We start from the raw sequence: 19,093 nt of genomic DNA, 5'->3' as shown, positions 1-19,093 counted from the left end.
AAAAAAAAAAAAAAAAAAAGAAAAGCATAAGTGAGAACTGCTTCCTTCTTTCCAATACCACGGTGAGGTCACACCCATCAGCCTCCTCCTGACTATCCCAGGTGTATTTGTGTGGACTTTCGGAGTTTCTATTTTATTTTTTTTACTGAAAATAGATCTTTGTTCATAACAATGTATTGACGCCATTTCCCCTCCCCCATGTTCTTTTAAATTCTTCCTACTTCCTCCCCCAAGTTCTTTTAAATCCTTCCTACTTCCTCTCACAAAAATGCAGACCCTTTCTCTCATTAGGAAACACAGGGATCAAAATAATAACAACAACAATAATAATATAAGATAAAATAAAATCAAACCAGAATAGGACAAACTCGCCAAAGAAAAAGTACAAGAAGCAAACAGATGCTGAGACACATATTTACACACACAGAAAATTCATGAAGCAAAATTGGAAACCACAATATATAAGCAAAAGATTTGTAAGATTAAAAAAAAAAACCCTCCAAAACTATCATTGACTTGGTTTGACCATCTACTGCTGGGCGATGGCTGCCCTAAGATGTGCTTTCCATACCCAGTGAGACTCCGTTGGAGAAAACACATTTTCCTTTGTGAGTGATTATCATTTGGAAATAGTTTCTGGGTTAGGGATATGTCTGCTTGTCCTCTCAGCACTGGGACCCCATCTGCTTGGACCCATGTAGGTTCTGTTCTGTGGGTGTTGCCACAGTCTCTGAGTTCATGTGTGTATCAGACCAGCTGTGTTTAGAAGACAGTTTCCTTTGGTATCTTTCATCTACATTGGCTCTTAAAAATTTTCTGCCTCCTGTTCCACCAAATTTCTTGATCACAGAAGGGAGGGGGTCTGATGGACACATCTCATCTAGGACTGAGTATTCCAAGGTCTCTCACTCTCTGCACTTTGTCTAATGGTGGGTCTTAGTATTTGTTCATTCCATCTGCTGCAGGGAGAAGCTTTTCTGGTGCTGACTGAGCAAACACTGGTTTATGAGTACAGCAGACTATCATTAGGAATCATTTTATTGGTACAATTCTTTAGCAGTTCCCCTAGGTCCATGGCCTATCTAGTCTCAGATTCACCTGGGCAGTGTCACTCATGGGTTCTGTCTCCTAGAATGAGTCTCTGTTCAATCAGAAAGTAGTTGTCTTAGTTTGGGTTTTCTTGCTGTGAACAGACACCATGACCAAGGCAACTCTTAGAAAGACAACATTTCATTGGGGCTGGCTTACAGTTTCAGAGGTTTAGTCCATTATCATCACGGTGGGAAGCATTGCAGCGTCCTGGCAGGCATGGCACTGGAGGAGGTGACAGTTCTACATCTTGATCCACAGGCAGCCAGGGGGAGACTGGCTTTTGTTTCACACGGGGTAGAGCTTGAGCATATAAGACTTCAAAACCCTGCTCCAACAGTGACAAGTCTGCCCTCCTCCAGTAAGGCCACACCTCCGGTAGTGCCACTCCCCGTGGGCCAAGCATTCAAACCCAGGAGTCTGTGGGGCATACCTCTTCACACCACCACAGTGGTTGATTACCTTCACCAACTTTTATACCACCATTGGACCCACGTGTCTTAGGTCACCATTGCAGATTGCTGCATTTGTAGTTGGGTTGGTATTTATCTGTCTTCACTGGTAGTGTACATGGGTTGGTGTTTATCTGTCTTTGCTGGTAGTGTACATAGTTCCTTCCAGGACCATCAACATTGGTAAGTAGTGGTCAGAGTTCTAAGTAAGTACCAGCCTGACTGCTCTGTGGTCAGTGAGTTGTGTGGGTATTGTCTTCAGCAATAGGGCTTTACTGTCAGTTTGTGGAGAACAACCAGTAGCCTTGGGAATAGCCTAGGTTGTTAGGGGGTTTCTATGGGATCCACTTGGCCAACAACTCAATTAAATGTACCTCATTCTCAGTGCTGTAGGTTTCATTTGGTGGCAAGAGATGTCTACTTGGGGCTCTGTCTTCCCTGTTATTTGGTGACTCCATTTAGATTTCTTTTATAAATGTTTATGTTTTAAGAAGCTGCCAGGTGGTGGTACACATTTAATCCCAGTACTCAGAAGGCAGAGGCAGGTGGATCTCTTGGGTTTGAAGCCAGCCTGGTCTACAGAGTGAGTTCTAGGACAGCCAAGGATACACAGAGAAACCCTGTCTCAAAACAAACAAACGAAATCCAAACAAACCAAAAAACAAAACGGAAAAGCTGTCCCTCTCTGTATGTCTTCCTTACCTCTTTTTCCCTTGCTCTCCCCACTTGATCTTCCCATTCAGTCCATCCACAACTATATTCTATTTCCCCTTCCCAGGAAGATCATACTCCACCTCCAAGTCCCTTACTCTATACATAATTCCTTTGGCTATATGGACTGTAGCCTGCTTGTCAAAGACTTAATAGTTAACTTCTGCATGTAAATGAATACGTACTGTATTTATCTTTTTGAGTTTGGATTATCTCACTCAGCATGATTTTTTTTCTAGTGGCACTTTTATTTTTTTTAAATTCCCTCTGGTATTTACTGTTTAAGAATAGCAAGTCCTGAGCTAATAGTATTTCTTCCCAGTTGTACAGAGAATTTTGTAACTTTATCAGTTACTGTGCACTTACCTCCTAACACCATGAGTCAGTTAGAGTGTCTTTCTGATAATTTGTCTTCCATGCCCAGAGGCTCTGACTTAGTACAGTTCACAGCTCAGTTGCATCCTGAAGGGTCTAGATTTCTTCCTTCTCTGTTCTCTCCTGTTGTGTTGGCTTCTTAGGACTGTGAGGGGAACTGCCCTAGGGTAGCCATCTGGGTCTTAAATATTACCTGCAGATGAAAATATCCAAATGTAGAGAGAATAGATAGCATCCTTTCCTTGTGTCTTATTTAAAAATATGACTAAAGAAACGTTCTAGAAAACATACTTTATCCTATCTGTCTGCCAGTGTCTTACTGGCTAGAATTACTCTGTATATTTATTTTAAACCAATATCAGATCATGAGAATGAGATTACATGGTTGGTACTCAGAGCAGCTAGGTGTTACTTTGGCGGGGAACGTTCTTAGAGTTCTTTGGAGCAACTAGCCATCAATATTTAAAGAAAAATGATAAACAAAAACAGAGGAGTCGTGACTAATAGGGAAACTTTGCCATCCACATCACAGGCAGCTTCATGTTTAACTCAGTAAATTAACTCACTGCTGAGACATAAACAGTTCCTGTCATTACTTGATGCCCCAAATAAAATCTACCTTGAATTTCTCAACAACAACAACAAAAAAAACCCCCAAAAAACAAAAGTAAGATTTTACGAGTGGTCTTCTTTATTCATTCTGATTGTCATTTCTGTTTTTCTTGTCTTTCTTCAAAGTACCTCTTATGACTTCTTGAGATAGTCTTCACAGTTAACCCCATGAGTCGATGAGTGCAGGATTATGTGTAGAGAGAAATTGTCTCAGAGAGTCTTGTTGTAAAGACATCATCATAATAAAGTAAATGTAGGTCCGCACTAGAGCACCGCACCTTTCTTCTCTCCTCACTGGAGTTAGCCAACTCAGGAAGGCACATCTGCCCAACAGATGTAAAAAGCAGGCTGAGTCCATCAAGATGAAGATGTTGGCTGAGGAAAGACAAAGCACTGACAGGGTGTTGGGAGAAGACAAGATGAGAATGGAGAATTCAACATGTGATAGATGCACAAAACCAAGGATGGAGCCAGATGAGAAAACAAAAGGAACACGAGTGCTAAGGGTGAAAAGAGTTCACAAAGCCAAGCTACATTGTAGGCAGCCGCACAGGGAGAAAGGTCGAATGTCTAGGGACAGATAATGGCCGAACTGAGTAAACGATGCAAAAAGTGATAGTAAGTGAATGTGGAAAGGAACAGAAGGTAGAGAGAAATCAAGTGCTTGCAATTGTAGCATGAGACATCAAAAAAGCAAGCATAAAGATGGTATGGATATATTTGGACATATCTAGAGCAGGAGCAAGGAGACAAGTAGGGAGGAGGAAAAGAAATGACTAAGACCAGGTAGAACTGGTGCCAGGGAGGAAACTGTGGGCATGAATGGTATAGAATAGCCTTAGGCACAGGTAGGATAATGAAAAGAATGCAGAGGCAGTAACTGGAATACACATTCACCAAGTAGCTGGAAAGAGCTTGTTGCTTGGTTTCAAAAGTATAACCAAAAGCAGGGCAGGGGGATGAGATAAGCCCAAGACTACCTCTAGAGGATGGTCAGAATGGTGTTCTAAGAGACAGGTAGCTTAGACACGGGCACAGCAGGGGAGCCTCAGCTCAGCAAGTGGTGGAAAACCCAAGGAGCTGTGAGGTGGTCTCAGAAAGAAAGGAAGAATGGAAAAAGGAAAAAAAAAGGAAAAAAGGAAGAAAGGGCAAAGCAGCAAACAGAAAAACGAGGACAGGGCCTCCTAGTTGCTCAGGAGGGAAGAGGATTAACAGAAAGTCCGTTAGATTTAGGATGACATGGTTTCCAAACGAACCAACAGATATGGAAGTGCAGGGAGACATTTAGAAAAGTGTGAGAGAAGTCAGGGAAGTCATAAGATGTGAGCACCTGTGGGCTCTGCAAACACTCACAAGCACGGAGGGAGCAGACAGTTGAGGAAACCTCACAGGGCGTTTGGAGCCTCTAAACAGGCACATTAAAGACAGCTTGATAGAGATCAAGATTGAAAATGTTAAAGTGGGGATAATAGGAAGCAGCAGCGAGAAGGAAAACTTGGCTTAGCTCAAAGAAATGGCAAAGCCTAGTGATTGGAGAAAGAGGAGGATTGATTGGGCCTGAAGTAGGCTGACAGGCAAGGAAAGCCACAGAGGTCAAGAGCAGACCCGACCAGGAAATATCTGCACCCCTGCTGTGGGCACAGAGAGTCAGTATAGCTGTAAACAGAAGGATGCAGCTAGGGAGAAGAGCCTGCCTTCTGAAGAGGGATGTGCCCTGGTCAGTGAGGGGCAGGAAGAGAGATTAATTCTACCTTGAGGTCTAGCCCGTGGAGTAATTTCCTAACTTCTTCTATGGTCACATACAAAACCACCCTAGTTTAAAGTTGAATTTAAAAAATATTAAGATACAATACTTTTTATTTTGTTTTAAACAAAATTCTCATGGAAGATAGAGGGAGGGGGTTACCAGACTGGTCTTTTTAAGTAGATTGTCACTGTGTCCTTCCCCTCCCCCGTGCCAGTTAATGGTCACATATCAATCTCTAAAATGCTAGGTGTTCATATATGCGAAAGGGTCCAGTGTTTGAAGAACTTAAATATGATGTAAGCCATATAGCTTTCACGTTGTGTTCTCGAAGAGTTGTTGAGGTATGCCTGCTTCATTGCTAGATAACTTTTGTTCAAACTCCTAATGTATTAGGCCTCTCGCCAGCTGTCCTTCATGTTACATAACTTTCCTCCTTGTTCGTCTCTCTTTTCTACAGCAAGGACCGAGCAGCAACTGCTGCTGGAGCTGCTGGCCTGGCAGGTGGGCACCACCGAGAGGCGTGGACCAACAAAGGCCCCTCGTATGAGGACTTGTATACTCAGAATGTTGTCATTAACATGGATGATCAAGATGATGTGCATCGCCCCTCGCTGGAAGGGAAAGCTGCCAAAGAGAGACCTATTTGGTTGAGAGAGAGCACTGTCCAAGGGGCGTACAGTTCTGAAGAGATGAAGGAAGGTAAGAGTGGGAAGGGGGATAGGTCACGGAGCTGCTGGAAGGTAACTCGGCTTAGAAGGAGAATGCCTGGGTAATTCATTCTTGGTTTGTTGAAAATTCACTGTAGGAGACTGAGCACTAAGCGTTAACACCAACTGTGTTCCGTTGTCTTTCAGCGTAGTCAAGTTAACAGATACGTTTTTAAAGATTTATTTATATTTTTATATGTATTAGTATTTGCCTGTACATTTGTATTTGCACTACATGATTCCTAGTGCCCAAGAAAGTAAGAAGATGGTATTAGATTCTCTGGAACTAGAGTCACAGATATTTTAATGCTTCCACGAGGATGCTGGGAACTGAACTTAGGTCCTCTGGAAGAGTGACAAGTGCTCTTAAACACTACTCCATCTTTCCAGTCCCAGATGTCTGTTTTCAGATTTGAAATACTGCCATATTTTAATTTTTTATTAAAGTACTATAGTGTTGTTTTATTTTCTCATAAGTAACAAGGAACCTTTTGCTGGCTGAAGTGTATAGGAAGATACCACATGATAAAGGATTGAGAGAATCTGTCCAGGAAAATTGATAGAACCTTATTTTGGACAATTTTGTAAGTCTCTGAGCCCCAAAAGGTTAGCAGTTGGTAATCATTTTCTCAAGTTTAAGAAGTGCAGGGTTTTACTTGTAAGTTCAGCTCAGGTACTGGATTCAGCCTTGGCAGATGACAGGGAAAACAGCAGCTGAGATTGAGCAGGCTGGGGGTGGCCTGGAAAGCCGAGGCCACAGGAGTGGACTGTCTGCCCTGCTAGGTTTTGTTATTAGCTTGTCACGTGAATGGGCTCTTCCGTGCAGAAGCAGCTCAGTTACGGAAAGCCCCTCCTATTTTAACCTTCCCCTACCTTCATTCCTAAGATTTGCATCAGTATGCTGGATATACCGGCAGTCGGAGAGGGAGGTGCTGTGGCTGCAGGTAGTAGCTCTCCTGTAATTGACTCCCTTTGAGAGTCCAGTTCCAGTCAGAAAATATTTCTGTGACAACCATATTTTCTTTCTTCCTCACTGATTAACCTGCAATGTTCAGTTATTTGGGTTGAAGTTGTTCTGGGTTATGTAGTAGTTAGGTTATGTAGTAGTAGTATTCAATAGGCTTATTTTCCTCAACTTGGCTTTTTCCCTGTTCTTGAAGCAATCAAATCTTTTTTTTTTTTATGAACTTAGAAATTAAATTAACTCAGATAAAATTATTAACTAACATAATATGCAATTAAGGCAGTAAGTTTAACTTTGAACATTTATAATTCGTAGGATAGTAGAATATGAGTGAGTCATGGGCTTAAATAAGCTAGTCTACCCAAGTTTTCTGTGTGAGATGGATAGTATTTACATCTGTCCTTGCTTGTCATGACATGGGCTGCTCATTGAATTAGTAACAGAGTCGTGTTTGTCCTGAACCGAATTTTCCTCAAACGTGAATTATTTTGTGTCTGCCTGAATTTTTACAGGCCTCGGTCGTGTCTTCATTACACCACCAAAGCTCTGATTGATTCCCTGTGCCCCTGCTTTCCTTCACAGTGACCTCTTTCCCAAAGTCATTTGCAGTCAGAGTTTTTTGTTTTGCTTTATCCAGTCCATCTCTAGTTCTACTATGCATTCTTGAGACCCACTCACCAGAATGGTACCTGTAGCTTATACACAGATCACTAAAGACTGAAGTTTCATTTTCAGTACCGTTTGGTTTTTACCTGACATTTTGTTTGTTACTTTGGTTCTGGAAGCATGCTAAGGCTAGTGTTAGAAACATGGACAGTGTTCTTTAGGACAGATGTTGTCCAACCTTGTATTTAATAACTTAGACTGTGTCATTCAACATAGTTTACATTATTTTCTATATGTAGGTGTTCTTTCTCTTTGACTATGTAAATATCTTTTTGGTGACTTAGGCAAACTTTAGCTTTTCAGTTTTTTTTTTCTACATCTTGGCTATAAAGCCCCCAAATTGCGTAGCAGCATCAGTGACTTTGACAGACAGCATGTGCCTTCTTTGTAACTTTTAGCTGTTACATAGGACTTCCTGGAAGTATTGCCTCTACTTTCTCACCCAGAAACAGGCATATTCATGTTTGTTTTTGTCTTCGGTTTTAATCTGTTAACAAACCAATTCCTTCCCCCCAGACTGTGTCGTCAGACTCTATCCACCATGTGTATGTTTACTTTTATTTTACAAAGTGTATTTCCATTTCCTCATATTTTGTACTTTGAACATTAAAATACCATGTTGGTAAAAGTAAAGTATTTGAAAAAAGCACCCTTTAGAACAGCTTGCCCAGAGCCCCACGAGCCTTTCCTGTCCTTCTTGCTCTGTGCTGCTTCGGCAGTGAGCACTCTGGAAGGAGCGTCTGCCTTCAGCAGCGTTTAGCTTGGATTCTGATGTCCGTGTTATGCAAAGTCTCTTTTCTGTAGTTCTTTTCTCTTTGCCCGGTATCTCACGTAGGATTTCTGGTCTTTCCAAAATACCTAGCTCCAGCTGTGTGCTCAGGGTAGTACAAGGTGATTGTAATTGCACTTTACTCATGGGCAGAATCCATCGTTTCTGAGCCTTGTCATGATGATGGTTGGTAATTTTCCTATATATCAGACCCATTCTGAGTACTTCACATTCCCTGGGGCTCCACAGGAATTCAGTGAAGCAAATACTATTATTTTCTTTCCAATGTTATACTTGGGGAAATTGGAGAAAAGAAAAATAGTGTAACTTTACCCAAACCACATAGCCAATATGTGTTAATATTTGAATCAAGGAGACAGGTTCCAAGTGACTTTGAGTCCTTTTATAATATTTAAAAGGGTGCTCTGTTTGAGTCTAACTAAATGTAAAATACCAACAAATGTGTCACCATAGTGTATCAGTCAAGATGTGTGTATAAAGTGTATATGTGCGTATATGTGATAAGAGAAATTTTATTTCTTAAATTAATGACCTTTTTATAGTGAGTTCAAAGTTTGTATAATTTGCTTCAGGAAGATGACACTGCCATTTATTTACTCACTCAGTAAATTCTTACTCACTGCCTAACTCATGGCAGGTATTGTCCTACTGCTGGGGGCACAGTGAATAAGAGATAGAATTTGTTGTGGCAGATTCTACATCCTTAGAAAGGAACAAAGGCAATAAGCCTAAGTCGCTATGTTGGAAAATGAGCACTGTGAGGAAAAACACAGCCTTGCTAAAGTGACATTTGAGTAAAGACATAAAGACAAAGGGAAGTTAGTTGCATAAAGATCTAGACAAAAAATAATTCCATCAGGGCAAACAGGCAATCCAAATACCTTGAGGGAGTGTGTGTGTTGGAATGTGCTCAGGAGTAGCAACTATAGCCGGCACAGAATGAATAAGCGGGGAGAATGGGTAAGAGGTTGGTGGGCAGGAGGAGTTTGGGATGAGGTAGCACCTTTGGGCATCGGTAGGCCTCTGGCTTTTACTCTGAATGAGGTGAAAGCCATGTTTTCAATCTGTTATACCGGCTGCTGTGCTGGTGCTATCTTGGCACCATCTCACAGGTTCTTGCCCGGAGTCTTAGCGGGTGCACCTTCTCTCACTTTCCTAATGTTTAGAAATTGAAATTTTTGCTTAAAATAAAATAGTACAGCTTGCCTGGGGAAGGGGGAGAACTCACCACTCACAGTCACGTAAGCTTCTGTAAACCTGTAAATTCCATGTGCTTAGTCACTGTGCTACTTAAACTTTAGTTTCTAAGAAACATTTTAGATGTTTTGTAGACCAGCAGCTCAGAAAATGGAAGCAGTGAGCTCTGCGTTGTTGTATTTGTGAACATAAACATAAGGCATTAAAGCCTTTTTTTGCATTAGTTATAAATGAATGGTCTTAGAATTTAAGGATCTTGACTTTCTGGCTTTTAACTTCCAGGTGGCATCGATGTGGACACATTTCAGGATCGAGAGGAAGCCCGTGCGGGGCCTGATGACAATGAGGAAGTCATGCGAGCTCTACTCATTCATGAGAAGAAGACTTCCTCGGCGACAGCTGGCTCTGTGGGAGCAGCCGCTCCGGTGACAGCTGCTAATGGCAGTGACTCTGAGAGTGAGACCAGCGAGTCAGATGACGACTCCCCACCCCGGCCAGCAGCTGCGGCTCCTCCTCCTCATCATCGTGATGAAGATGAGGAAGACGAGGAGTTTGAGGAAGTAGCAGATGACCCCATTGTTATGGTGGCTGGCTGTCCATTCTCCTACAGTGAAGTTAGCCAGCGGCCGGAGCTGGTGGCCCAGATGACCCCAGAAGAGAAGGAAGCATACATAGCCATGGGCCAGCGTATGTTTGAGGATCTCTTTGAGTGAGCTTTCCCTGCTCTCCCTGCTGCTAGCCCATTGCAGAGAAACTTCACATCAGGTGCTTAAGGGCCTTCCCTCCCGTGTAAGAAAAGCACCTGTTAATCTAGCACAGAAGCATAGTAGGAGAGCAAATTTGATTTTTTTTTTTTTAGTGTAAGAAACTTCCCAGAAAGGTAGGTAGGTTATAAGTATTCAGTTCCCTCTTACTATTAAAGTATTAATATTTTTCTCTATTTCCTTATCTAATTTTTTCCTTTCCTTTTTAAGACATACTTTTCTCACTCTGACTAAAATGTTCCTGTCTACGTTCAGAACCCCACTAGGGATAAGTGTTCCTGGTATTGCAGCTGCACTGTGGTCAGGCATTTGAGACAGTTCCTTATATTCCTGCCAACCAAAGCAGCTTACCAAGACGCAGATCACTGCTTAGGGGAATGGAATATCCAAGCACTTCATCTTCCTCAAAATTGAGTGTGGGGCCAATCTGTAAACGGAGTGAGAGAGTACAGGAGAGAGGGGTGCCTGAACCCTCGTCTGTAGAACCGATAAGGCTGGTAGATTGTTTCCTTTTCATAGACCTTTTGGGTTGTACTTTAGGTGACAGATAAACAAAGCAGGTTAGGTCTACCCTTATGGAGAAATTCAAGGAGCACATGCATGAAGGGAAGGAGTCTGCGTCCAGGGTTGAAGATTGGAGAATGCTGGGAACTGTGCCTTAGAGCTGCCTCAGTGTGATTTGGAAATCTCAGATGTAAAGCTGAGACTGGCCCCACTTCCCTCACTTGTTCAATAGACCTGTGCCAGTGCTCTGAATTCAGGAGCCTTTCCAGTACTGAGCAGTGTAGAAGTGCTGATTCCCCCACTCTCCTCACTCTTCCAGAGGTCATCAAAGCCTTTATTTTATTTGTCTCTCCTTTGAGCCTCATCAGATATCGAATTCAGTGCCTCTACTGTGTTGTTGAGCATTGTAACCTCAAGGAACATAGTCATTAGCATGGTGTTATTCCCGAAGGCAGAACTTTCAAAATAAAGGACTTTCATATAAGGTCTACAACAATTAAACTTTTATAGTGTTTTCCCTTGCATTGTGACTTTTAGTTGTCATTTTGTAGTATATGTGTGAAGCTAAGAACGTTTTAGAGAATCTGAGCCTTGTGTAAAGTGATGACATGGTCAACTGGTTGACTGAATATTGACAGTCGACTTACTACAGGGTAAAGCTGGTTAATTTCTGGCTCTGACTTCTTGGAGCATACCTACCATGCGCACTCTTTCCATTTAAAGATGTTAGAGGCTCCTCATTGGTCATCGTCTTAAGAGCATAGGTGCAATTTGATGCGATTTAAACTTTTGGCAATGAATTGCCTTAAAAAACCTTTTTATGTATTTATCTTAAATACATGAACTGTTCAACTTTAAAATTTTGATTTTTAAACCTTCATGGTTGTAGAAAGATGTTAATTTGTAAAACATTAATTTTTAAACTATATGTTCTTTGTTTCGTTTTATATGAGATTGTGTAAGTGTACATTTTAGTAGTGGAAAATGTACTAATAAAGGCGCTCATTAAAGCTGCATTTGAAATAGACTAAAGAGGTGGCTGCACTCACTAACGCACACTGATGAGGAACTAAATATTTTCCAAGGAAAATACAGCCATTCCTAAGAAGACATTGGGAAGAAATGTTATCCATATTGTGTTACATGTAAAAGGATTCACTTTCCCTATAGAGGGCATATAAGGTACTGTTTGCAAGAACTCTTGGCTGTTCTAGTTGACTGATTATCTAGAACAAACACGAAGCAGGGATGGTGTGTGTGAGTGAGGGGTGGCATTTACAGTGATCCAGTGCTTTATACAACAGAAAGAGATGCCCATATTATAAAATACACATAGATGGTGGGTTACATGGAGAAATGGGGAACGACAAAAGCAAATTCTATGCTAATGCCAGGGTTATTAGGTGTATTCTTTTTATATTTGAATCCCAGGTTAGTCAAATTAAAATAGTACAACAGTAAAATTTAATATATAGGGTTTTGACTGTTGCCTCTGTATTTCAATAACACGTGTAACAAACCACAGGAGAGCTTGCTCTTATTTTATCAGACAGGTATGCTTGTCGCAAGCTGCTCAGTAAGCCTAATTAGTGACAGGAAAACCAAAAATGGAAGCAGTGCCAATTGTTAGCCTTGGAAGCTCTAGCAGGGGCAGATCTATTCCCAAAGGTGGTAACTGCATGCAGTGACCATGTAAAGAGGGGTCCCAGGGTACCACTGCCCACTGCGTACAGCAGGGGGGACAGGCAGGGAGCAGTTTCCCTAATTTTGTTGGCTCTCTTGTTTGAGCTGCCCACATAGCCCAGATTTGCCACTGTCCTTAAGATTTTAATGGACCTCAACCTAGAAGACGACTTCTAGTAGCATTTCTTTGGGAAACTACTGCTCCTTTGTAGGGAGAGAAGCAAGGGTCTACACCACCTGAATGGATTCTCCCCAGTACCTTTAATAGCAGTCTGGGGGGAGGGGGTAGGCATCAATAGTTTATCTCCTTTTCTGTAAGAATCTCCCAGCCGTTCTCTGGGGTTCTGCCATGAAATTTGACTAAAATTTCAGCTTCCCCTTTTCTTTTCCATGTCATCCCCCCCGCCCTCCCGCAAAGGCCTTGGAAAGTTTTCGTGTTCAAAGATCTTCCTGTTCCTTTCAAATAGCTGTCTTTCCAAATAGTTGTAGCTTCTACAGGCAAAGGCAGGGCCTGTCAAGATGGCTCCATCTCCCTGTCTCTAGGAGCCAGCATGGGAGGTTAACCATGGCTTCTTTTTCCTTCAGGCAGTCATTGGTTTGTCTCACTAGAATACATCCCTGGATATGAATCACTTTCACTTACACCGTTTCTCCAAAACCCTGGGCAGCAAGCTACTGTAGCTCTGGGCTGGCCAGCTGTGTCTGTGTTGTTACATTTGGTCTGCCCTTGAAGTCAGTGCTTTTTGTTTATTTTGAAGCCTCTTCCTCCCCACACCTCATCCCCTTTTACAAAACACCTTAAGGGAAATTACATTTAAATGACCTTTAAAATCCATTGAGCACATCCCGGGAGAAGTCAGGGGACCAGGTACTAGTCCCACACTAGCTGACCAGACAGACACTATTACCTCTGATGCTCTTATCTAGTGTAACATTTCCTGGCCGCATTCTCAACATCTAGGTATGAAATGATTGTGCTAGGGTCCCCAGGTTTATTTTAGCCAATATTTTATGGAGGCAAGTGGTCACATTTTTAAAAATAAAGCCAAGCAACACCAACAAAAAATGCTTTGTGACTTGCTAAAGGAAGTCAAAACCAGGCATGGGGTGTTTTAATTGAGAGACTAAGGTAGAAGGCAGCTTTGGAATTAGCAGTGTCACAGGTCACAAAAAGAATGGCAGCGAATTGGGCTTTTGTTTCCCATCTTACTGTGGTATTTAGCTCTAGTCATCTGCATGACTAAGGGAGGAATAATTGAGTATTTTATAATTGTAGGTATTCTAAGAGGTTGGGTACCAGCAGGTGATGAGAACAGCAAAGGTGAGTTTACTTTGTTCAGTTGGCCCCATGCCAGGATTTCTAGCCAGGACCACAGGAAAAAAGGTTTCCATGTGGAGCTTTCTTTTTCTTTTTCTTTTTTTTTTTTTCCTTTTTATTCCCAAGTTGTAAAAAAAGGAGGTATAAAATAACAGTTTCTTATTCTCAACTGCCGAAAGTCCTATGAGGCCTGGGAGTGGCACTCAGTGCTCCAGAGAGCTCCGTGGTACAAGGCCTTGGGCTGGGTCCCCCTCACTGGGAATAAAGAGAAAGCCTTCAGATTCTTGAGGTCGGCATGGCTCTCTTTGTATTTGTTTTGTGCTCTGTCTTCATCAAAGCTGTGTTGCCTTTAATAGCTCAGTTGCTGTCACTTTTTTAATAGCTTAAAATTCCCTCCCAGAAAATGAAGACTTTTTAGAAAGAAGCCGGAACTGTGGTAAACTCGCTGTCTATTTGTGTGTGTGTGTGTGTTTTAAACCCTGCCACAGAGAAAATAAACTGAACAGGATTAATGCAGACACTCTTAGGACCTGACAAGCCAAAGTGGGTTGAGAAAGGGGAAGATAATGAAATCTTCCTTTGGAGAGCTAAAGGGGTGAAGCACTTCCTGCACGCCTTTAAGTGCAGGAGCAGATAAACCGGTCTCTTCAGAATGCGCCTTTATGTCCTGAGAACCAGAGGCAGCTTTCCAATTCCCTTAGAAAGCTGCCAGGCCTAGTGCATGCCCCAGTTTCAGCAGTCAGCCCACGGTTCCCATCATACGAAAGTACATTATCGCCTACCCGATGTAAATAAGTCTGTGAAATTAAGCTAGGAAGAGGACAAGCGCCAGGTTCCTGAATCATGTGAAGACATACAAGATGGTTGTCTCGTCTCATTGTTACATAAATGTATCTGATGCTTTAAAAATCACCCAACTAGGAATATATGTATTGTAAAATCTGAGAACTCAGACCACCCCCATTTCACTATTCTGAGAGAACCATTGGTGAGAGTCTGCTTATCAGTCCATCCGTCTTCTATGTAAATGGGATTATACACACTGTCATTCAGTTTTGTAAACATTAGAGCTGTATAGGATTTTAAAATACTGTATGATGGTTTATGCGACCTCCTTTATTAATGACTGGGCCTACTCTTACACTTTCTTTGTTTTTTTTTTTTTTTTTAGTTATTTATATAACATAGAATCATAAGACAAATAGGCAAAAAGTGTGTTGGTCTGTCTTATGTTACTGTAAGGAATAGCTGAAGCTGGTTCCTCTCTAAGGAACAGAAATTGTGTTTAATGAGGTTTCTGAGACTGAAAGTCCCAAGATCAGACATCTCTGTGTGTTTGGCTGCAGCTGAGGGCCCACTTGGCTGTAACAAAAGGGTGGAGAAGGAAATGGCCGTTTACAGAAGAGGCCAGGTGGATGGACTTGCTGTGTTACAACATGCTCTTAGAAGAGCCCTCCCACTCTGAGAAGCAGCGTTGGCAGTGATGTGACCCCATCAGCCCTAACTCTCCCATGCTCCTCCATCTCAGCACTCCTGTACCATGGACCAGCCTAGCACATGAGACCTTGGACACACTGATCCAGATCAACAGGACGTGTCCATTTACACTTCAGTGAACACTGCCAAATTATCCTCTTAAAAAAATGGTTGAGCTGGGCATGGTGGCGCACACCTTTAATCCAAGCACTTGGGAGGTGGAGGCAGAGGCAGGCGGATTTCTGAGTTCGAGGCCAGCCTGGTCTACAAAGTGAGTTCCAGGACAGCCAGGGCTACACTGAGAAACCCTGTCTCGAGAAACAAACAAACAAACAAACAAACAAATGGTTGGATGATATTGAGCCAGAGAACAAGGTAAAGTATTGGCCGTGGATTGATTGGTGTTTATGCAGAGAGAATAGTAAGTGTCCAAGTCTGTGTTGGTAGGAAGATGGGGACATTCCTGAAAGGTGGTGAAGAGATAGAAATTGTACATTTGCTGACTTTGGATAAGGTGGTTTTCTCGGATGAATCTGAAGTTTCTGCATGAATGGTGTCTCTGCTCATTAGGACCAGAAACAGAAGGGGCACAGGGTTTTTCATGTTCAGCAGATTAGCTCTGCCATTTTATCTACAAGGTGAACCTAAAAGTTAAGAGTTGACTGCTTTTTCTTTTGTCACCCAACATCAAATGCATCATCTAGTCCTGTCAGACTCAAAATATAGTCAATGTTATATAACCCAACTCTGAGCGTAGAGCTGACAGGATGCACCAATGAGCTGGAGACGTGGTGTAAATCTGATCTAGTGGCTTCCACCACTGCCGTTCTCAGCCATGCTAGTCACCTTGGTGACTGCAGCCACCCCTGAGTCTTCTCCCTGTTTCCACAACACACACACACACACACACACACACACACACACACACACACAATTTTAACCATTCACCCACACAGGAATTTTAAAAAAAAATCATAGATTTATTTTTAAATAACATCCAGATCTCTTATCCCTTCCAACAGTTCTGTTATTCTCTGGCCTTCAACTACCTGCTTCTTCTTATTGCTGGAAACTCTTAGCTTGAATAGACCATCTTTTTGCCTGCCTTGGGTCACTGTCAAGTGACAGTCTCTGTGTAAGACACTTGGCCATTCTTGCCTGATACTTCTTTCTTAAGCACAGTCAGCACCGCTGAGAAGCTGGCTCTCTGTTCTCCTGTGTAGTCTGTATTTTCCCGTCTTGTTTGTTTCTTGCAATTTAGAGCTTGAATTAAATGTCTTATTTATGCCCATCACCCCCTCCCCCCAAAAAAAGAGTATAAGCCACCAGAGGGCAGGCTGCTAGCATGTAGAATTAATTCTACAGCAGAGTAGACTCAGTAAGCGTTGAATGGAGAGAGAGAGATGGGCAGATGAGTTAGCAGTAGGAGAGTATGACCTTTTCTGCACCAAGGCTGATCATTTTGTTCCTGACTGAATTGCAAATTAAGTTAATTATGTTCTTAATCAGATAATTATGCTCACTTGTGATTCATGGTGCCTAGGGCTCTGTCTCCAAGACTATCAGTAGGGGGTGCTGGAATATAGCTTCTGGGGCACAGCTAGACATCTTGAAGCTTCAGTTCTGGGAGCCATTAGCTTTAATGTTTGTGGGAAGGGACATTTATTGACTATTGGGGCAGCATTGTCTATATATGTTAGCCACTGGCTAAGTATGGCTGCCGAATACTTGAGGTGTATCCGACCCAAATGAAAGTGTGCTGTAACTGAGTGGTACATACTCATGGTTGGAAGGCTCAGCATGGGAATTATTATGCAAGATGATTTTTATATTGGCTATATTTTTAAAAATACTATAAATGTGTTGGGTTAAAGAAAAATACTATTAAAATAATCTTAACTGTTTCCCCTCCTTTTAAAGTGGCTATTAGAGCTTTGAAAACTCTACAAGAGGTCACATTTGTAGCTTGCTTTGTGGAGTTCTGTGGATAGACATTGTCAAGGGTATCTTTTTAAAATTTAGTTTCACAGGCAAGTCAGCTTCAGTTTTGTGTGTTGACTCGGTATTCTTGGAAACCATAACGGACTTTGCTTCTGATTTTCCCTTTGGGGTGAGACGAGGAGGTTGGTGTGGGGTTCTTTGTTTCTTTCCTGAGGGAAGCTGCTAGAACTGTTGATAAAAACCTAACAAGTTTAACTAGTCCACTGGCACAGTAGTAGGCAAGGGACTGAGTTCTTGGAAGTAAAGGAAGCCACACCAGGAGTAGAGAAGCCGAGAGGCAGGAACTAAGCTGAGGCAGCTGGAAGTCCCGTGTGCTGATGTGCTTGTGTTAGTCTAGTCCATACTGTAAGTTAAATTGTTCCTGGGCTTACCATGAACCTTCACCCCACTCCACGAGAGTCAAGGCCACCTGCTGGCTTACTGTAGTGCCTGGTTCTCTTCCCAGGCTTCCGGCCTGGCTCGGAGATAGTAGCCATCAGTGTGTATTAGCTGAACAAGTATATGGCCGTGTCTCCAGACCACAAATAAGCTATGAAAGGGACATTTTTTTTCTTCTGTCATCATTCTTCTGTCTGTATAACTAATGTCTGTGATACTAATTTGTGGTTTCTATCTACAGCTTTGTTTTTTTTTTAAAAAAGAACATTTTTACAAAGGACATTTTTCCCAGCAACTATTTAAACTACCTAGCCAAAAGTCCCTCAAAGCAATGCATCTAACCTAAGCCTTGCCCATGAATTTATTTCATGCATGTTAACATCATTCTTTAAGGAGAAAAATGTGTAAAGAACAAAGGGTGGGCTATTTCTTCCTTCACGTTTGTGCTTTATTTAGTGTTTGTACTTTTTTTACGGCACTGGGGGATTGCCGCCTGGGCCTGATGCATGTTAGACCATTATTCTATCGCTGACCTGCTCAGCCCTTCCTTTCAATCTCCTTAGGTTTTTTTTTTTTTTTTTAAGATTTATTTATTATTATATGTGAGTACACTGTACCTGACCTCAGACACTCCAGAAGAGGGCATCAGATCTCATTATGGGTGGTTGTGAGCCACCATGTGGTTGCTGGGATTTGAACTCAGGACCTTCAGAAGAGCAGTCAGTGTTCTTACCCACTGAGCCATCTCACCAGCCCCCCAGTCTCCTTAGTTTTAAAAAACTCCACTAAGAATTTAAGTTTTCTTACAATGAAGTGGGTGGTTCATGTACTGGTCTTCATGGTGTCCAAGATGCAGATCCTTCTGTCTGGATACTTGCCTTGCCTTGTCTTGGCGCATAGTTTCTGCAGATGCTCATGGCTGATCCTCCCTTCCATCGGTTACAAGGAAGGGAAGGAGAAAGAGCAGCATGGCAGTCAGCTGAGTCACGGGGTCAGCGTAATTTTTTTTTTTTTAATGGTAAAATTCCCCTGGCATTAGTTGTTGGAGAGTGAGCATTTCAGTGGTGTCTGATATATTGAGAGTCGTTGTAACCACCACTACTCGGGTTTGTTGTGCTGTTCCTGTCCAAAAGGAAGGCCAGGACTTAGCAGGCTTTTCTTGTTCTGCCTTCCCACCAACCCCTGCATCTTCTAGTGTATGGATTTACTTTCTCTAAACATTCCTCTTCTTCTTCTTCTTTTTATTGAAAATAGATTTTCTTCATACCATTCGTACAATATATCCTGGTTATGGTCCCCCCTCCCCCAACTCCTCCAAGCCCTTTCACACCTCCCCTGCCATCTTGATCCACACCCTTTCTTTCTCTCATTAGAAAACAAATAGGCATCTAAAGAATAATAATAAAATAAGATAAAACAGAAACAAGCTGGGTAGGACAAGGCAACAGAACAACTGGAGCCAAAGTAAAAGTACAGCTAAATGCAGGGCGGGCACGCAGGTTCATATGCACTGGACTCCAGAAAAGCAAAACTGGGAGTCAGAATATATATGCAAAGGGCCTGTGAGGTTAAAAAGATAATAATACTTTTTTTAAAGCCCTGAAAAGCATTATGAGACAAACAGCCTCCTAAGATGCCATTGAGTTCATTCTGGGTCAG

At 42.1% G+C, this 19,093-nt stretch overlaps 1 protein-coding gene across 1 annotated transcript in view; it reads left to right on the top strand.

Moving 5' to 3' along the window:
* Window positions 1-11,605, top strand: part of Gtf2e1 (general transcription factor IIE subunit 1) — a 30,794-nt gene extending 19,189 nt beyond the window's left edge. The window contains 2 exon segments of the mRNA XM_021185568.2: window positions 5,444-5,685; window positions 9,593-11,605. Of these exon segments, the coding sequence (XP_021041227.1) occupies window positions 5,444-5,685; window positions 9,593-10,023 (673 nt within the window). The 3' untranslated portion in view covers window positions 10,024-11,605.
* Window positions 11,606-19,093: the final 7,488 nt, after the last annotated feature.

The sequence above is a fragment of the Mus caroli genome, chromosome 16 (assembly GCF_900094665.2).
Source record: "Mus caroli chromosome 16, CAROLI_EIJ_v1.1, whole genome shotgun sequence".
Lineage (NCBI taxonomy): Eukaryota > Metazoa > Chordata > Mammalia > Rodentia > Muridae > Mus > Mus caroli.
The sequence above is the reverse complement of the archived record's forward strand: the minus strand, read 5'-3'. Positions and strand labels throughout refer to the sequence as shown.